Source organism: Rhipicephalus sanguineus, chromosome 8 (genome assembly GCF_013339695.2).
Source record: "Rhipicephalus sanguineus isolate Rsan-2018 chromosome 8, BIME_Rsan_1.4, whole genome shotgun sequence".
Classification (NCBI taxonomy): domain Eukaryota; kingdom Metazoa; phylum Arthropoda; class Arachnida; order Ixodida; family Ixodidae; genus Rhipicephalus; species Rhipicephalus sanguineus.
In genome coordinates, this window is record NC_051183.1 from 93,084,592 (window position 1) to 93,101,908 (window position 17,317).

At 48.6% G+C, this 17,317-nt stretch overlaps 1 protein-coding gene across 1 annotated transcript in view; it reads right to left on the minus strand.

The window, feature by feature from the left end:
• The window catches only part of LOC119402216 (apoptosis-stimulating of p53 protein 1), a 63,056-nt gene that overhangs the window by 13,920 nt on the left and 31,819 nt on the right, over nucleotides 1-17,317 (minus strand). The window contains exons 8-11 of the mRNA XM_037669347.2: nucleotides 16,734-16,815; nucleotides 12,765-12,916; nucleotides 9,105-9,238; nucleotides 6,896-7,062 (exon numbers count right to left, since the gene is read on the minus strand). Coding sequence (XP_037525275.1) covers nucleotides 6,896-7,062; nucleotides 9,105-9,238; nucleotides 12,765-12,916; nucleotides 16,734-16,815 — 535 coding nt within the window. The remainder of the gene's footprint in view (nucleotides 1-6,895; nucleotides 7,063-9,104; nucleotides 9,239-12,764; nucleotides 12,917-16,733; nucleotides 16,816-17,317) is intronic.

Below are 17,317 nucleotides of genomic sequence, written 5' to 3' on the forward strand. Positions count from 1 at the left end.
GTACGCCTGTATTCCGGTTATTGTAGACATAACAGTGGCGACGAGGTAGTGGAATTGAAGCTCACGTGGATATTCACCGGTGCTACGCAATGGCAACGCACGCATCAGGCCGAATACCGGAGTTTAATGGCTCATCCTGGACATCGTGGTTCGGACGCCTCCAGTTCTACTTCGAGGCCAACAGCATCACAGACTCCAGCAAGAAGAGGGCACACCTGCTGACGCTGTGCGGTGGGCAGACGTACGACACCGTCTGCGCATTGGTTCAGCCAAGCAATCCAGCTGAAGTGGCTTACGACGACATCGTTGCGGCACTTCAGAAGCACTATGACCCCAGGCCAGCCGAGGTCTTCAGCCGAGCCCGCTTCCAACGACGCAACCAGTTGGAGGGAGAAACGGTAAGCGCCTACGTCGCGGCGCTAAAGACGCTGGCAGCCGACTGCAACTTCGGAACGCTGCGCCAAACACAGGCAGCAGCAGCAGCAGCTACCGGACAGCAGACGACAACAACGCCACCGTCCAAAGCAACGATGCTACCCTTGGACATTATGTTGCGCGACAGGTTCGTGTGTGGACTACGGGACGATCTCCTGCAACAAAGACTCTTTGCTGAGAGTGACCTAACGTTCACGAAAGCTTACGACATCGCTGTTCGAGCGGAAAGTGCTAGCCAACAGCAGCGAGACATACGAGGGACCATCGAGCCGGTTCACCATGCAGCGGCTCACAGAGGTCATCACAACCAGGCAAGTGCAGGAAAACCGTCTAAACCACAACGCTGCTGGCGTTGCGATGAGCAACACAGCCCCCAGACGTGCAAATTCCAAGCAGCTATGTGCAATTTCTGCAACAAACGCGGTCACATTGAGAAGGCCTGCATCTCAAAGAAGAAGCTCGCGAAAGGGCCACCTCAACGACACAAAAGCGGGAACGCCCCGAGATCGATAACGCAAGTTGAAACTCAGCACAGCCTACCAGCACCAACATCGCTGTACGACTTGCATAATGTCAACCTCGGCACGCAACCAAAGATAATGGTCACCCTTGCTGTGAACCGCCAGCCCATCGAATTTGAGGTTGACTCGGGAGCAGCTTGCACGCTCATCAGCGAGGAGACGTACCGCAACACATGGCCACGAAACGCTCCACCCCTTCTCAATGAAGATACGCACCTGAGAACATGGTCAGGACAAGACCTGCCAATTCTAGGCAGCGCCAACGTAGAGGTTGCTTACAACGGAACGTTGACCAAACTGCCTATCGTGATTGCGAAGGGCACTGGATCCAGCCTTTTGGGCAGAAACTGGTTCCACGCTCTCAATATCGCGATCTGCGGCATCAACCAGGCAGCCGAAGGAAGCTCAACTGAGCGACAAGAGCTCGTCGAGCGGCTGCAGAAGAAGTACGGGACGGTCTTTTCTGAAGAAATTTCTGGACACAATGGGCCACCTGTTGACCTAGAGCTTCACCCAGAGGCCCGTCCGAAGTTTCTAAAGGCCAGATCGATACCGTTTGCTTTGCAACCTGCCTACGAGAAGGAGCTTGACAAGCTGGAACAACAGGGCATTATTGCACCCACACAGCACTCAGACTGGGCCACACCTCTGGTTGCAGTGAGGAAGAACAACGGAAGCCTACGTCTCTGTGGGGACTACCGGTTCACAGTGAACTTGGCAACAAAATCGTCTTCATACCCTCTGCCAACACCACAGGAGGTGTTCAGCACGCTACGGCGCGGGAAAATATTCAGCACCCTGGACCTCACGCAGGCATATCAACAGCTGAAGGTGAGCGACGAAACTTCTGAGGTGCTCACGCTTAATACAACAAGAGGACTGTACAGGGTAAAGCGACTTCCATTCGGGATAGCGGCAGCCCCAGCCATTTTTCAAAGGTACATGGAATCGCAGCTTCAAGGAATTCCTGGTGTGTGCGTCTACTTAGACGATGTAATCATCAGTGGCGCAACCAGCGAGGACCATGATACACGCCTAGAACTGGTACTGAAACGGCTCGCAAGTGCAAACCTACGCTTGAGCATCGATAAGTGCTGCTTCGCGGTACCTGAAGTGAAATTCTTAGGTCATCTGATCGATGCCGAGGGCATTCACCCCACCAGCGACAAGGTGCGCGCCATCACGGAGGCACGCGCCCCAACGAGCAAGCAAGAGCTCCAATCATTCCTGGGTCTCCTAACGTTCTATGACCGTTTCCTAGAACACCGAGCAACGGTGGCCAACGACCTCTACAACCTGTTGAAAAACGACGTCCCCTGGACTTGGTCGCCACGCCATCAGGAAGCATTTGAAGCCCTTAAGGAGCTGCTCCGTGACAGTGTGGTGCTTAGGCACTATGACGAGACAAAGCCTTTGCTTCTGGCATGTGATGCTTCACCCTACGGCGTCGGTGCAGTGCTTTCACAAATTGACGATCAAGGCAGAGAAGCAGCGATCGCCTTCGCTTCCCGCACGCTATCACCTGCGGAACGCAATTATTCTCAGCTTGATCGTGAGGGACTCGCCGTCGTCTATGGTGCCACGCATTTTCATCAGTACATCGCGGGCAGACATGTGACTGTTCTCACGGATCACAGACCACTTCTGGGTATCCTGGGGCCCCAAAAGCAGATTCCACAGAAACTATCGCCTTGCATGATCCGATGGTGTATTAAGATGTCAGCTTATGACTACGACCTTGTGTACCGTCCCGGAAACAAACACCAAAACGCCGACGCACTGAGCCGCTTACCCCTCAGTGAAACCATTGAGGACCCGCCTCAGGTTGGCTGCGTGCTCATGCTCGAAGCACTACCAAAGCCCCCACTAACAGCAGACGAAGTCGCAACGGCCACGCAAGATGACCCGACATTGTCCAAGCTGTACAAAGCCCTACAGGCCGGCAGCGTTCAAAAGCTCAAGGATGAAAATTTCAACGCTTTTCGCAAGAGAGCAACGGAGTTGAGCTGTCATCGTGGTTGCATCACACTTGGATCACGAGTTGTCATTCCAGGCCCACTTCGACAACAAGCCACGGCTCTCATTCATGCCGGACACCGAGGCGTAGTCGCAATGAAGAAGTGCGCCTGCAGCTACATGTGGTGGCCGGGAATCGACAAGGATATCGAGACACTAGCGGCAGAGTGCACAGCCTGCCAATCCAATCAACGTGCCCCGCCGCGAGCTCCAGTACCGGACTGGGACAGACCGAGCACACCTTGGCACACAGTGCACCTCGACTTTGCAGGCCCAATTGACGGGTCCACATTCCTGGTAATTGTGGATGCCTACAGTAAATGGGTTGAAGTTCGCCTTATGAACAAAACAACATCGACAGCTGTCATCGAGGCACTGCGCTCGTTGTTCGCAACCTTCGGATTGCCCCACAAGGTGGTTTCGGACAACGGAACAGCATTCGTGTCGGCAGAAATACAGAAATTCTACAGTGACAACGGCATCACAGCGGTAACATCTGCTCCGTACCACCCAGCCACAAACGGACAGGCCGAACGCTACGTGGGAGAGCTAAAACGAGCTCTTGCAAGAGACTCTACGGGGCCCTTGCAGCGCCGCATTGCACGCTTTCTTTTCAAGCAACACACAACAGTGCAGAATACGACGGGCCAGACACCGGCGAAGCGCGTGTTTTCTCGCGAGCTGCGCACACACATCTCAGCCGTTCTACCGGAACCGCCTTCAAGTGTCAACCGAGATAATGAAGACGCCCCGCGTTGCCGGAAATTCCACGAAGGACAAGCAGTTCTCGCCCACCAGTTTCACCGTAAGCCCGAGTGGGTCCTGGCCATCGTCAAAAAACGTATCGGCCTGAGATCTTGGCTCGTGGAAGTGAACGGGACTGTTTCCCGCCGGCACTTAAACCAGCTACGCCACGTGAACGTACACTACTCGCCCGGCGGACACGCCCAAGTCAGCAGCCCTCCTGCGCCTTTCAATGCGGCTTGGCTGCTGACAAAGGAACAGGACGTCAGTGAACGGACACTTCCCGCTCACCCAGCAGCTTCCGGGGAGAAAACGAGCAGCTGCGCCCCGGTCCACACGGCGCCCGCCCAGCGACAGTCAACAAGGCAGCGATGCCCCCCAGACCGCTACCAGGCGCAAAACTAAGGGGGAAGGAATTGCCATGTCTAACAGTGGACACTGGAGACAACCGCGAATACCCGCTTCACGGCCAGCTGCAAAGACGCGCCGGCCGGCCTCCCGCAGCCCCCCCTCTCGCTTTGTGCTGACACCCGACGCCTGCGCCTTGCTCCTCGCCCCCTGCCTGGCTCGGGCGGACTCGGCTTCGAGCGCTCGCACGAACTAGACCGTTCGCGCCGCGCTGCGAAACAGTGCTTTCTATGCAAGTAAATAAACCCATTCTTCTTGTCACGTACGCCTGTATTCCGGTTATTGTAGACATAACAGAGACAGACGGAAATCGGGCCGCATTGCGGTCGTTCGGAGTTCCCGAAATGTGCGTGCGAGACTGGCGCGAACAGAAGCAGAAGATTTTTTACAGCAAAGCTTCACGAAAAGGTTTCAGTGGACTAAAGCAGGGCCGGTTTCCCGAAATCAAAGAGCGTTGACAGTGACGAGGACTGATCCATTACACGACTCGTATCGCCGCCGTAGTGGTGGTGACAGCTTTAGCGGCAAGGCCCGTTTTTTGACTAAGTTTTACTTTTTCGAAACTTTAGTTCTTTAAAACCCAAATACTTGTTCTTCTGAATGTGTGATGTTTGACTCCTACGGACTTTTTTACAGTGAAAGCTGTTATGAGATCATTTCACCGGCCGTTTTTGGCGCCGTAGTTGTCCGCCGCCGCCGCCGGTGTCCGTAACCAGTATCGCTCGAAATAAGAAAAAAAAACGAAATAAGAAAAAAATTCCAGGATGGAACGAGGTTCGAACCTGGGCCCTCTGCGTGGGAGCCCAGTATTCAACCTCTGAGCCATACCGGTGCTTGAAACTGCTTTGCAAAAAGGTCCTATACAGGGTTCATGTCGGGAAGGAACCACATTAGCATATGCAATATAGCGTCGTAGAAGAGTAAAATAAGCACCAAGCGTCGCACAACGCGAATTCTGTAACCAGGCGTCACACAATGCGAATTGCGCAACGAGTAAGTTGTTGAATGCTTCCAACCCATTACAAAGAGCTCTGCCATAATTCTTCATCGTCATCACGCACAGCATCAACAAAGTGCGCATAATGCCTTACATGCATTTGGCAGGTACCACGGGTGTCTGTAGAATGACGAAAAATGGCACAGTGCCTACTGCCCTACTTCTCAAAAATTACAATGATTTATAGCGTAGTGGGTTCCTCGCAAGTGCACTTTTGTTGGTTGCCAAGGAAGCCCATAAGGCTTCCATGATCCATTTCCTCAGAGTCTCAATAAAGTCAATTCTCTCTGTCTATCGCTCTACGTTTCTCCGGTTAAAGTGTGTTATAAAGCGTGGTGGGACAGTTAAATAACGACCGGGCGTCACACAATATGCATTACGTAACTAGTGGGTCGTTTAAAGCTTCCAACCCATTACAAAGGGCGCAACCATAATTATTCATCGTCATCAACCGCCGCATCAACAAACTGCACATAATCGCTTACATATAGTACCTCGCTTCTCCGCAGAACGACGAATAATGTCGTGCTGGGTGCTTCCCAACTTCCCAAAAATTACGCTTTGTGGCGTAGTGGGTACGTTGCTAATGTACCTGTATTAGTAGCCACAGGAGGCTCTAGAAATGCTGCTCTTCCAGCTTTCGCTGTGACTGTGCTGCGCTTTCCGCGCAGGCCTGGCGTTTTTTTTATTTGTTCTTTTCTGTCACGAAAAATGCGTGTGCGTTACAATCGATGTATTACTTTTTTTTTTGGTCGCCAAAAACGGGTGCGCGTTACAATCGAGGGCGCGGTAGAATCGAGTAAATACGGTACATTCTTGGCCGCAACCGCTGCGAATACAAATGCGGTTGTGTCGATGCGATCATGGGCGAGCACGAAAGTATGCGCAATGACTCAAAGCAATGCTGTGGTCAAAACAGCGGTAGATGCTCTCACAGATAGCAGCGACGCAGTTCTGAAGGCACGCACTTGGCCAGCGCGCACAGACTGAAAACGGCAACTACCGTTTGCCGCAACTGCTGCGCAGAAATCCGCGGTCGCTATCGTCGCGATCATCGATAGCGAATATGCTCAAGTACGCAGCTAAGACACCGGGAGAAAGAATAAAGGTAATAAAGTCGTAAAACGGTATGAAGCGTTCCGGCTTTCCTTTTGTTCGCTTATGACTGTGGTAGTGTGGAGCTTCGGCACTTCGTTGGCACGCTCCTTCATGGCGCTACGCGCTCGGCACGATTTGAGGGTAGCCTGCATATAGTATTTGCTCGTGTATAACCCCCGTGTATAAATCGCGTACTGACGCAAAGATGCCTTCCTTGCATTACCGTGAAGCCAACTTGCGCACCGAAATTAGCGTATAACCCGCACACCGAGTTTAGTGCTAAATTTTCTGTATATTTCGTGCGTGTTATACGCGAGAAAACACATTCACTTGGTGGGCGGCCAAGTACGTCCGAGTTAGCAAGAGTTAAATGCAAAGGACAATGCATGCACTTGCCGGGACCAAAGGACGAGTCATGATCATCAGATCTTCCTAACTTTTGAGGTCTATAGATAAAATTTCGCTGCAATGAAATTTCATGACAATGAACTTTTTCGCGCGTCCCGTCAATTTTATTGTAGCGGGGTTTGACTGTATACCAATTCCTCTGACAGAGGGATCAACCATGTTGTGTTTTTTTCGTGACGATTTCAAACATGCGTCTTTTCCAACTAGCCCAACATCATGCCTTACTGACAGCGTAAAGGAGGGAAATAAAGGATTCACATGCACGTACCGTAGAGGTACTCAGAGCAGCTGTCGAATCCTTCCTCGTCCTCCTCGCACTTGTCAGCAGCCGTCTCATGGTCGCTCAGTGTGGCCGCAAATACGCACGCGCCGTGCTCCACCAGAAAGCGCACCATTGCCAGGTTGTTGCAAGATGCTGCACAGTGCAGGGGCGTCCTGCACAGACAGGGACGATCATCGGGTTACCACTATCGCCCTCACAAAACATCCTTCCATTCTCAACATTTCCATCTGTGTATATACAAGGGGTGTTCAAATGAAAAGGTACGAAACGTCGTAACATGACCGTTTACACAGATGCCCATGCCACTATGGGAGACTGTAGCGAAACATCTAGGGATGCGATTGGAGTCTCTGCCGTGGATCAGAGCATGCGGGGGCGCCCGCATGCGCAGTACAGAGCAGAGCCTCTTATAAAATGCGCTGTCCAATTGATGCGGCAGTGCGTGTGAGGGCAGGACGGCGTTCACATTGCAAAATTCGACAACTGAGGTGTAGCAGGGCATTAGATTTCTGACTGTAGAAGGTGTTAAACCAGTCACCATTCATAGCCTGGGATTTCCATGCGTCTGGTCCCCTGAAAAAAACACCGGAAAGGGAAGTGCTTCCACTAGGATGACGAACTCAAAAACGCTGTGGAGGATTGGGTCTCGTCATGGCCACAGGAATTCTGGGAACAAGGAATTCTTCGGCTTGTTCATCACTGGGATCATTGCGATCAGGCACATAGTGTATACAGTCAAACCCCGCTACAACGAAATTAACGGTGCTCGGAAAAATGTTCGTTGAAGCAAACATTTCGTTGTAGTGAAATCGAAAAAAATATGGCTGACCTGAGCTAGTAGAACAGTGAACCTTTTTTTCCAATATTCAAAAAGCGTCTGCTGCTTCCTTTGCGTCCCCAGCATCATTACGACGCGATTCTTACATGTGCATAACGATGCCACGTTGAAAAGCACGCAGAAACAACGGCTTCCGTGAACGAATCAAACAGGCACGGGCGCGCAGCACGAACTGCACAGTTGCACCAATACGCTAACACTAGCTATTCGCCGACAACGGCGACATGCAGGCGTGCATCGCGGAGCGATGACTTACGCCTTATTCTATGCTATTCTTATCCACCACTCGCGGTTGGCTGATCCCGTTGATAACGCGGACGAATTGTTGCTCCGACCACCGGTCGCACTGGCCAAGCAGGAAAAGCATTGGCATTGGAAAAGGCACCATTCCGCGACTGCACCCCAGGGCTGCTCGCGTTGATAACGCGGATGTGGCGGATGTACCGTCGCTCTGACCACTAGCGAAGCGCGAAAAGCACGAAAAGGCATCGGAAAAGCTATCGTTTCGCGATTGCACCCCAGTGTCGACAACTGAGCTTTGGCTTCGGATTGTCTGCGACTCGGAAGCAACTCAAGCCAGTTGCGAAAGCAGGGCAGTCTGATCGCCGTCGCTATCGAGCAATGGCGGCCCCCATGCTCAGTCAACAGTGGCGGTTTCTGGTGGTTCCAACGCGCGATTCAGACTTTGAATTCGTATTTTGATGTTCTGAAATGCATCAAAATGTCCAAGATTGTGTTTATTGCACGGTAAATTAAATTTTTGAGCCCGGAATGGCATCGTCAAATTTCGTTGAAACGGAACGGCAGCAGAAAAAGTGTTCATTGTGGTGAGCATATTTATGCATTGACTCCTATGGACTGTTGACGGGGAACGAAAATTTTTCGTTGTACCTGAAATTTCTTTGAAGCGGAGTTCGTTGTAGCGGAGTTCGACTGTACTTCATTTACACCCAGTGTCATTTTGTACGTTTTCATTTGAACACCCTAGTATATATCGTGTCGAAGCATGTAAATAAAGACGTTAGGAAAAAGTATGAGCAGAACCTGAAAAAAATATCTGAAAATAAACGTACACATGATTAACAAAGAAAAAAATTTGTTCACTAATGACGTGACCGGGAGCCCAGCCTACATCAGAGTGAAAGCCAGTCTGTCGGTTCTTCACTGTCACAGCTTGAGTACCAGCTCTGTTGAAGGCCGGTCCCCGAGTGGCAAAATTAGTAAAGAAATTGCCCACATTGGGCACCAAAAGAGGACTCAGGGGCAGAAGTTGGCCGGAGCTCATGGCGCGTGGCTCATGACAGACACATACATGCACGCACACACACACACAAAGAGATAGAAAATTCTACCTACCAGCCGTCACTGTCCTGCGCATTGACATCACAGCCGAATTCAACCAGGAACTTGACAATGTCTAAGTGGCCCGCACAGATGGCGTTGTGCAGTGCTGTGATGCCCTCATCATTGGCTGCACTTGGGTTGGGAACCTGCGTGCATTAACAGGTGCACAATGCATTTGCCACCACTGCCAATGACATTCACGTAACTTTACACTAAAACTCTGTTTTGAGCAATTCATCATGGAGTAACGCTACGGCTAGTCACATCTTACTAAGTACAGTATTCACGGCATTAAACGCGAACATTTAGGGCTATGTAATGTACATACTTTCGTTTTCAATGTCTACATGTCCTATTGGCATAATTTTGACTCGAATACTTACATCGGAGCCAATATTACCGTATTTATTCGAATCTAAGCCGATGTTTTTTTCGAAAAAACGATGTGCGAAAGTGGAGGGGTCGGCTTAGATTCGAGTACAATGATTAAGTTTTTTTTTTTCTGGACTTACGAATTTCGGGGGTCAGCTTAGAATTGAGGCCGGCCTAGATTCGAGTAAATACGGTACTTGTAGCAGCCAGATTTGCAGCTTCATGATGTGGTTATCATGAGCAATTGCTCACAGCAGTCGTTATGCTAAAAAAAACGTCGTGTTTCAAACCACAGCACTTACAAATTGAAACGCAACATCAAAACTTTTAGCACAGTGTCACATGGTTGTGATGGTGAAGCAAGCAGAACTCCAGCAGGCAAGGATGAAACACTTTATAGGGCGAACTTGTGCCCAGAAAGAAAAGAAGTGACACACTCAGTGCAACAATAGCCTCGAGCACAATCATTGGCCGGCGAATAATCTGATCATCGGTGGAACGTGTCGTCTTTTATGCATCTGTCATCGAACCTTCTAGCATTATCGCTGGTGCTCGCGTAAGCTCTCAGACAAACTTGACTATTTGCAGTAAGTTTAACAGAACTTGATGCAAATCTTAACGGAACGATTTTAATAATAATAATAATAGTAATAATATCTGAAGTTTAACGTCCCAGAACCACAATATGATTACGAGAGACGCCATAGTGGAGGGCTCGGGAAATTTCGACCACCAGGGGTTCTTTAACGTGCACCTAAATCTAAGTACCCGGGCCTCAACATTTTTGCCTCCATCGAAAATGCAGCCGCCGCGGCCGGGATTCGATCCCGCGACCTTCGGGTCAGCAGTCAAGTGCCATAACCACTAGACCACAGTGGCGGGGCACGGAACGATCTCAAACAATTGCGAAGCTTCCAAAACACTGCGGCGTGGTATGCGCTCAGCGTTGCTAAGTTTCTGCGAGTGAAACCTGAATACATCAAAATAAAGCAATAAACGCATGTGGTAATAGCGAGAGGTAGGCGCAATTGCTTCAGAAGGCTGTGTCACTGGTTCGTGGATCTCGTCACTAAACAATGTTGGCTCTAATGTAAGACTTCAAGTTGAACTTATGCCGATATTATATGAAATGACAACAGCGGAAACACATTACTTTGTGCTAAATTTTCGCGCTTCAATATGTCAGCACTGGACATCATCAGCACACCTGCAGAGGGAAACATTAACAACACAATAAATTTAATTAATAATTAACTTTAATTATCTGGGTTTAACATCCCAATACCAAAATACGATTATCAGAGATGCCACAGTGGAGGGCTCCGGAAATTTCGACCACCTGGGGTTCTTTAACGAGCACCTAAATCTAAGTACACAGGACTCGAGCATTTTTTGCCTCCATCGAAAATACACATAATAAATTTAATCTTGCAATTAATTTTGCAGTACTGTATCAGAATAAGCTGGACATGTTACCTTAACACTTTCGTGACCGCGGAAAAATCGGTTGTTTTTGGCTAGTCCAGGAAATATTTTTTTTTCCTGCCACAGAATATACTTGATGCTAAAGTGTAGGGTATCAAACGATAGCGGAAGAGTTGGTCTTTCCAACAGTATTAATTTCAAACAACGGATTTATTTCGAATATAATAAAAAAATTCTCAAACAAAGAAAAATGCATCAAAAAGAAAGAAAGATTCATAAAAACATCAATGCTAGTCTGCAAAGGTTAAACATTAAAAAAAAATCGAAATATATGCTTTGAATGCAAAGCCCTCATAGAATAATAGTGGAAATATAAGCTCTGTAAGTACAAAGGGTATTTACATAAATACAAGAATATAGGCACTAGTGCTTATCATGCCACCGCGCGATGCAGGTTCTCGACGCGGTGAAACAAAGGCTGGCTGCGCATGTTTCGGGAAAAAAAAACTTCTTTTTCTGTTCAACTTTCCTAGCATAGTTTGCAGTTCTGGTATTCTTCAATTTTTCTGTGTATTTGTTGAAATGAACAGTGTAGCCTGTTCCAAATCTGCAAAAATCCGTAATTGTACCCTCATTTGACCTCTTTATTGCTCATATACTGCCGAATACCATACCGACCTTCACATTTCACCATTTTCTCATCCACTGAAAGGTTCCGACGGGGTTAAAAGATAGCGTAGAAAAATCGTTCATGAGTTGCAACAGAGTAGACACGTGGTGAAAATTTTCGTGGGATGCGACGGTCGTCTTCTTCAGATCAGAGACACTCAAGAAGCCTTGAACCTTTTCCGTGGCATCACTGACGGTAGACGAAGGGCTCGAAATATGTGTCGTCGACACCAACACCAATGCAAGTGCGGGACTTCAACGATTACCATGTACACATGGAGTGCTACCATCATCCAGAGATTCCCACTCATATTAATCGGATTCATCGAAATTCGCCGTTTCTGTGGAGCACCCGCGAGCGGCGTTGACGCGAGGTCTGAAACAACGAGCGCTCACCTACCCGACTGCGAACGAGCTTTAAAAATCTCCCCGCGATGGAAAAAACAAACTCGCAAACAAAACTGATAAAAAACATGTTATTTTATGCTTTGTATTGCGTTAGCTGTCCAGAACCGCTCAGAGAGTGCCAAAACTTGATCTTGAAGTCATCGATAACACACTATCGATGGGAATACGTGCGGTCACGAAAGTGTTACACTACTGCTTAGAACATAAACTTAATTTAATACATGGCTGGACCATGCCGCTTAAGGTTCAATTACTGAAGAATTCCAGCTCTCCCGTGACATGAGCATTCATAATAAAAGTGGCAAGTCACCAATTCTGCTTCACTCAGAATAAATGCGTTGCGCGCTGCTCCATTGCGCATGAAACATCTACATGTGCTCTGTGGACATTTTATGACCAAACCATTTAAGATGGTTTTGGTCTTGTTTTCACATGCTGGCAATTTTCGAACCCGTTTTATCGGAGATTTGTTATATTTTTTTTTATAACTGTGAGATTTGATTTTTTTTTAAATGATGAGAATAATGATTCGCTGACACCTCCTTCAATTAAATGCTTAATTGTCACTTTTAAAAATAATTTAATCTGCCTTTCTGGGAGAATGGCAGGATTGTGCCGGGCGCTTATTCAAGTGGTTTGCACCCGTCTTTTGGGCAAGACTGGGCGTTACTGCCTATATTATTATATTTTTATTATTATACGGCAGTTTGGCGTGGGCCTCTCAAAGTCGTATTTTTGGAGTTCCACTGTATCTTTTTTTTTTCTTTGAGACACAGTTAAGTAGTAAGCATCACGCACCTGAGCAGCCGTGGTACGCACAAGGTCAAGCTCTCCCTCGAGGGCAGCGTCCAGTAGCAGGGCCAAGGGGTCAAAGCTCACTCGTTGGGGTCCCTTCTTTCGGCGACCCCCGTTGGCACCCGTACTGCCCGAAGAGCGCAGGTTACCCCGTGCTGCACAGGTAACGTGGTAAAGTCAAGTCAAGAGACAGGAACGACAAAACCACAACATGTCAGGGTGTGCCCGTCTTTAAAGGGAAGCTGAAGTGGTTTTAGAATAGACCAGTGGTTCTCCAAAGGGCGTCCACGGACCCCAGGGTGTCTGCGAAGCCACTTCTGGGGGTCCGTGAAACCCTTCCTCGAAAAAAAAAGGAATAAAAAGTCGTTTCTGGAGGCACATTATGTCCCGTGACAGCAGCCCCTTCTGATTTTTAGTACGCTTCACAGCATAACACTCTTGCATTAAGGCGGAGCTGACTTATGTTTCGCCTTCTCCGTGAGAAGGCTGTAAAGCTTTTGCTGCAGTTGTCTACAATATAAGCATGTGGGCACACTTTTTCTACGCTTGCATATTTGGAGAGGAAGCATAGCTAGAAACAGGTTGAATGTGGTTGCAGACTGCACAACTTATTGGCAAACTGTTGAGATCGAATGAGCATGGCACTACAATTTGACCATTCTTTCCAAATAAAATTACAGCACATCCACGGGTGAATGATGAAGAGCTTGGGCAAAGCTCCTGAAGCAATCATGGTAACACCGTGAAATGTTCAGTAGTTTCGCCCAGCAGTAATCAGGGCGATACGCCGCTTTGATTACTGCACGCCATCTAATGTGCAGGGTGCCGCTGCTTTTTTTTGCACACATATTGCACACATCTCTATGGGACAGCGCCATCTAGTATATCGTCACCCAACTGCAGTTTTCATGCATCTCTATGGGACAGCCCCATCTATTGAATGATACGGGAGACGCGACGGCAGGGGCACGCCGGATGGAGCGACGACCGACCAGGTGATGCTATAAGGAGCTTCGCCCCTAAAAGGCACCTATTTCACGCTGCATGTTGTGTTAATTTATAATCCCCTCTCCTCTTTTCTCTCACTACAAGGGGTCCCCCTTACGTCGACTGGTCCACAAGGTGTCCCCGAAACATCCATGGCTGATAACCACTGCAGTATACCCTTTTCATAATCCACAAGTGCATTTCCTTGCACTGCATATTCACCAAACTAATGGCGGCACCTGTCGTGCTTCAAGTGGAGTGAAGGTCGTAGTTTCAGGTGCTGCGGTTTGTCGATTATGTGTGTTTCTATCAAGACAGCCGACTCTCCACTTCCCGCATCATTGCACAAGCAAACTAGGCTTGAACACACTGTTTACAGAAGTGACTAGCTGCCACTAGTTGGGCTAAGTGCATCGCAGGAAAGTTAGCTTTCCAATTATGAAAGGGTCTAGTTGGTAAAACTGCGGCTAACAAGAACAGACATTACTGTCGACGATGGTGCAACTTTTTTCTGCAGTTGTTGCAGCAGAAGCTTAAAAGCATACGACAGAAAAGTTTGCCTTGCTCAGCCCATGCAAGTGCGCTCAAGTGTGCGCGTGGAAACATACCAACCGGAACTATGTCATTTTCAGTTCCACTGGCGGAGCTACGCTCCACTCCGACGGAAGGCTCCCGCCGCTCCTTGATCCGAACTTACTGTGACAGCGCTGTTTCTGTACTGGAGGCTCAAGTAAGTATAGAGATGCTGAAACTTCCGCAGCTGGATTACATCTGCCATAACGACAAATGGCCAAGCGCAGTGTGAACAACCATCTCTCGTATCTTTAACCATGGCCTCCGTGATTAGCTCCGGCTGCACGCCATTGCAGGAGGTAATCGTGGAGGTGACACTTCAACAGTGCTGCTGTTGCAGATGGCACGGCATACCGAAGATAACGTCACTACGGCTACTCGAGTCTCAAGACACCCGGCTGCTGCAGCCGCTGTTTTATGCCAAGAAGTGCTACTTGTGTTCACTCTTGAGCACTCTCACATTGATATTCAAATTCAGTAGTTAACAAACTATGATTACACACTCCAAACTGATATTTCTTTAAAAGTGCTCCAGCTTCCCTTTAAATGCGTGAAGCGGTTGCTCTGGTCGCCACATGTTTCTTGATGCTATAGCATTCCCTGCGCTAATAATTTCATTGGCACCAGTTCATGTTAAGCCATAAAAGATGAGCATCTAAGCAAACAGCTAAAGAAAACTGTTCCCATAATTACTTTATGGTAAGGCATGAATGATCTTAAAGAAGTCAAACAGGCATGGCAGTTGTTCTCTGCTAAACCTCTGGTTGAATATAAGTGCTAGAGTAAAGCATGAGAGAAGAATTGGCATTAAGCTGCTCTCTGCTGACCAGCGATACATGCAATATTGCGCCAAAGCAATGAATAGCTGCATTTATTCACATACAGTCGAATCTGCTTATAATGGCACTGGTATTAACAACACATGGGATGCAACAATGAGCGGCCCCCCCACACCATGAACTTTTGTCTCTGTCATGGTGAAATAGGCCGCTTAATATAATGTACCCGTGGTGCATTATCGGTTACAGCAATTAAATCTGGCCACAGGGTGCCTCTGCGGATTGAAAAAGGAATCCCATAAATGGCAGAAAAGAAAAAAAGGTGCCAGCCAGCACGCCTATACGAGTTCCATAAGTGCCACACCAACGCCTCCTCAAAAAACTATGCCTGGAACGTCGCTCTCTTTTCAATAGAGAGCCTCCTGCAGCGTGTTGTGACCAGACGCCGTGGGCGAGCGCTCGTCACCGTACTGCTCAGTGACGTCACACAACGTTGGCAGCTGCGAGAGCTGTGCATGTTTACAAGGAGGGACTGCCAAAGGCGCTCCCCTTCATACAGGAGGGGAAGGGTAAAATTCGAGGGTAGGGCAGTGTGTTCGAGGGTAGGGCAGTGTGCCTGGAGTGTGAGCAGGCTCATACTCCAGGTGTAGTGAGGAAGAGAAAGAAGAGCTTCCGCTTCTGTTGTTGCTGTGCGCCGAAGAACGAAGTTCCGCAAAATGAAGAATGCGACTTCGCGCGAAGTAGCGGCTGGAAGTGCTGCGGTCTCGGCGTAGCGCGTGAGGTGATCGACTCCTACAATTATCCATCGGTTACCCGAGGAGCTGCAGGGAAGAGGACCATATAGGTCTATGCCGACGCGATCAAAGGGACGAGCCGGACAGGGCAGCGGTTGTAACTCGGCAGTAGGCCGTTGGTGAACTTTTCGTCGTTGACATGCTGTACACAGGCAGTTTTTTTTAGGTGGCGTTGGCCACACAGTCATAGAGTACCGTAATATCCCGAGCAAGCACCCCCTTCACCTTTTCGGGAGGCTTGAAATATGCGCCAATGACCGAGCAAGCACACCCCCTCCCCCCTCATTTCCCACCATCTTATTTTTCAACCTGTTTTCCATCGCAGAATCCTGCAGCAGCGGTTCCTAGGAACCCAAGTTCTGAGTAGATAAGTGCACAATTTCTTAGTACTTTTACGGAGTGGTTCCTCGGGTTGCATTCCGAGTTGTCACAAATTAGCAGAACATTTGAAGATGTCTTTTCCCCCTTGTCATAACGCATGAACTTACATGAAATTTGACAAGAGGACTCCCTCCAGTTCACTAAGAACAGTAAACACATGCATATTCAATAAAGCATTTCATTAGACGCACAGGCGTTCATTTTTCTTAGAGGCTCTTCCGCCACCATCTTGAATTTTGGTCCATGGCCAAGCAAGCCCCTCCCCCTCCAGATCTTGTCCAATTATGTTTCACCGTGGGGGGGGGGGGGGGCTTGCTTGAAATTTTACGGAAGACCTAGCTTTCTAACCTTCCCTAACTTTCTATCTGCTAGGCTAGACACAGCTTTCTAATCGCTGCTTCATTTAGGCAGCAATTCTGCTTGCCCGTTTACTGTAATCCTACAGTGGTGAGACTGACCTGGACGTTGCTGTGGTTCTGGCAGTGCAACCGGCTGAGTTTGTGACCCATCTGTCTCACTTGCAGATCCTTCAGCAGATGCCTGCAGGGAAACGGAGCAGTTGTTCAGGAGTAATTCGACCATCTCTGACGGCACTATGGCTACCGAAAGGTTAAGAAGTGACCGACTGATTCATACATTGATTCACAAACAAGCCTTCACATGCCGTATTACTCGACTGTTCTGTGCCACTTAATCTATAACAATAATTGTTAAAGTTTAACGTCTCAAACCCACAATGTGATTATGAGGGACGCCATAGTGGAGGGCTCCGGAAATTTTGACCACCTGGGGTTCTTTAATGTGCACCTAAATCCAAGTACACAAGCCTCTAGCATTTTCACCTGCATCGAAAATCCAGCCGCCGCGGTCGGGATTCGATCCCGTGACCTTCAGGTCAGTAGTCAGCCGCCGTAACCCCTAGACCATCGTGGACGGTGTGCCATCGAATTGAACACACACCAATTTTCATCGATTGAAAATAGAAATGCACCTGAATGAATTGTTACCAGATTTAAAAAATAAACCTACAGCATGACCCTAG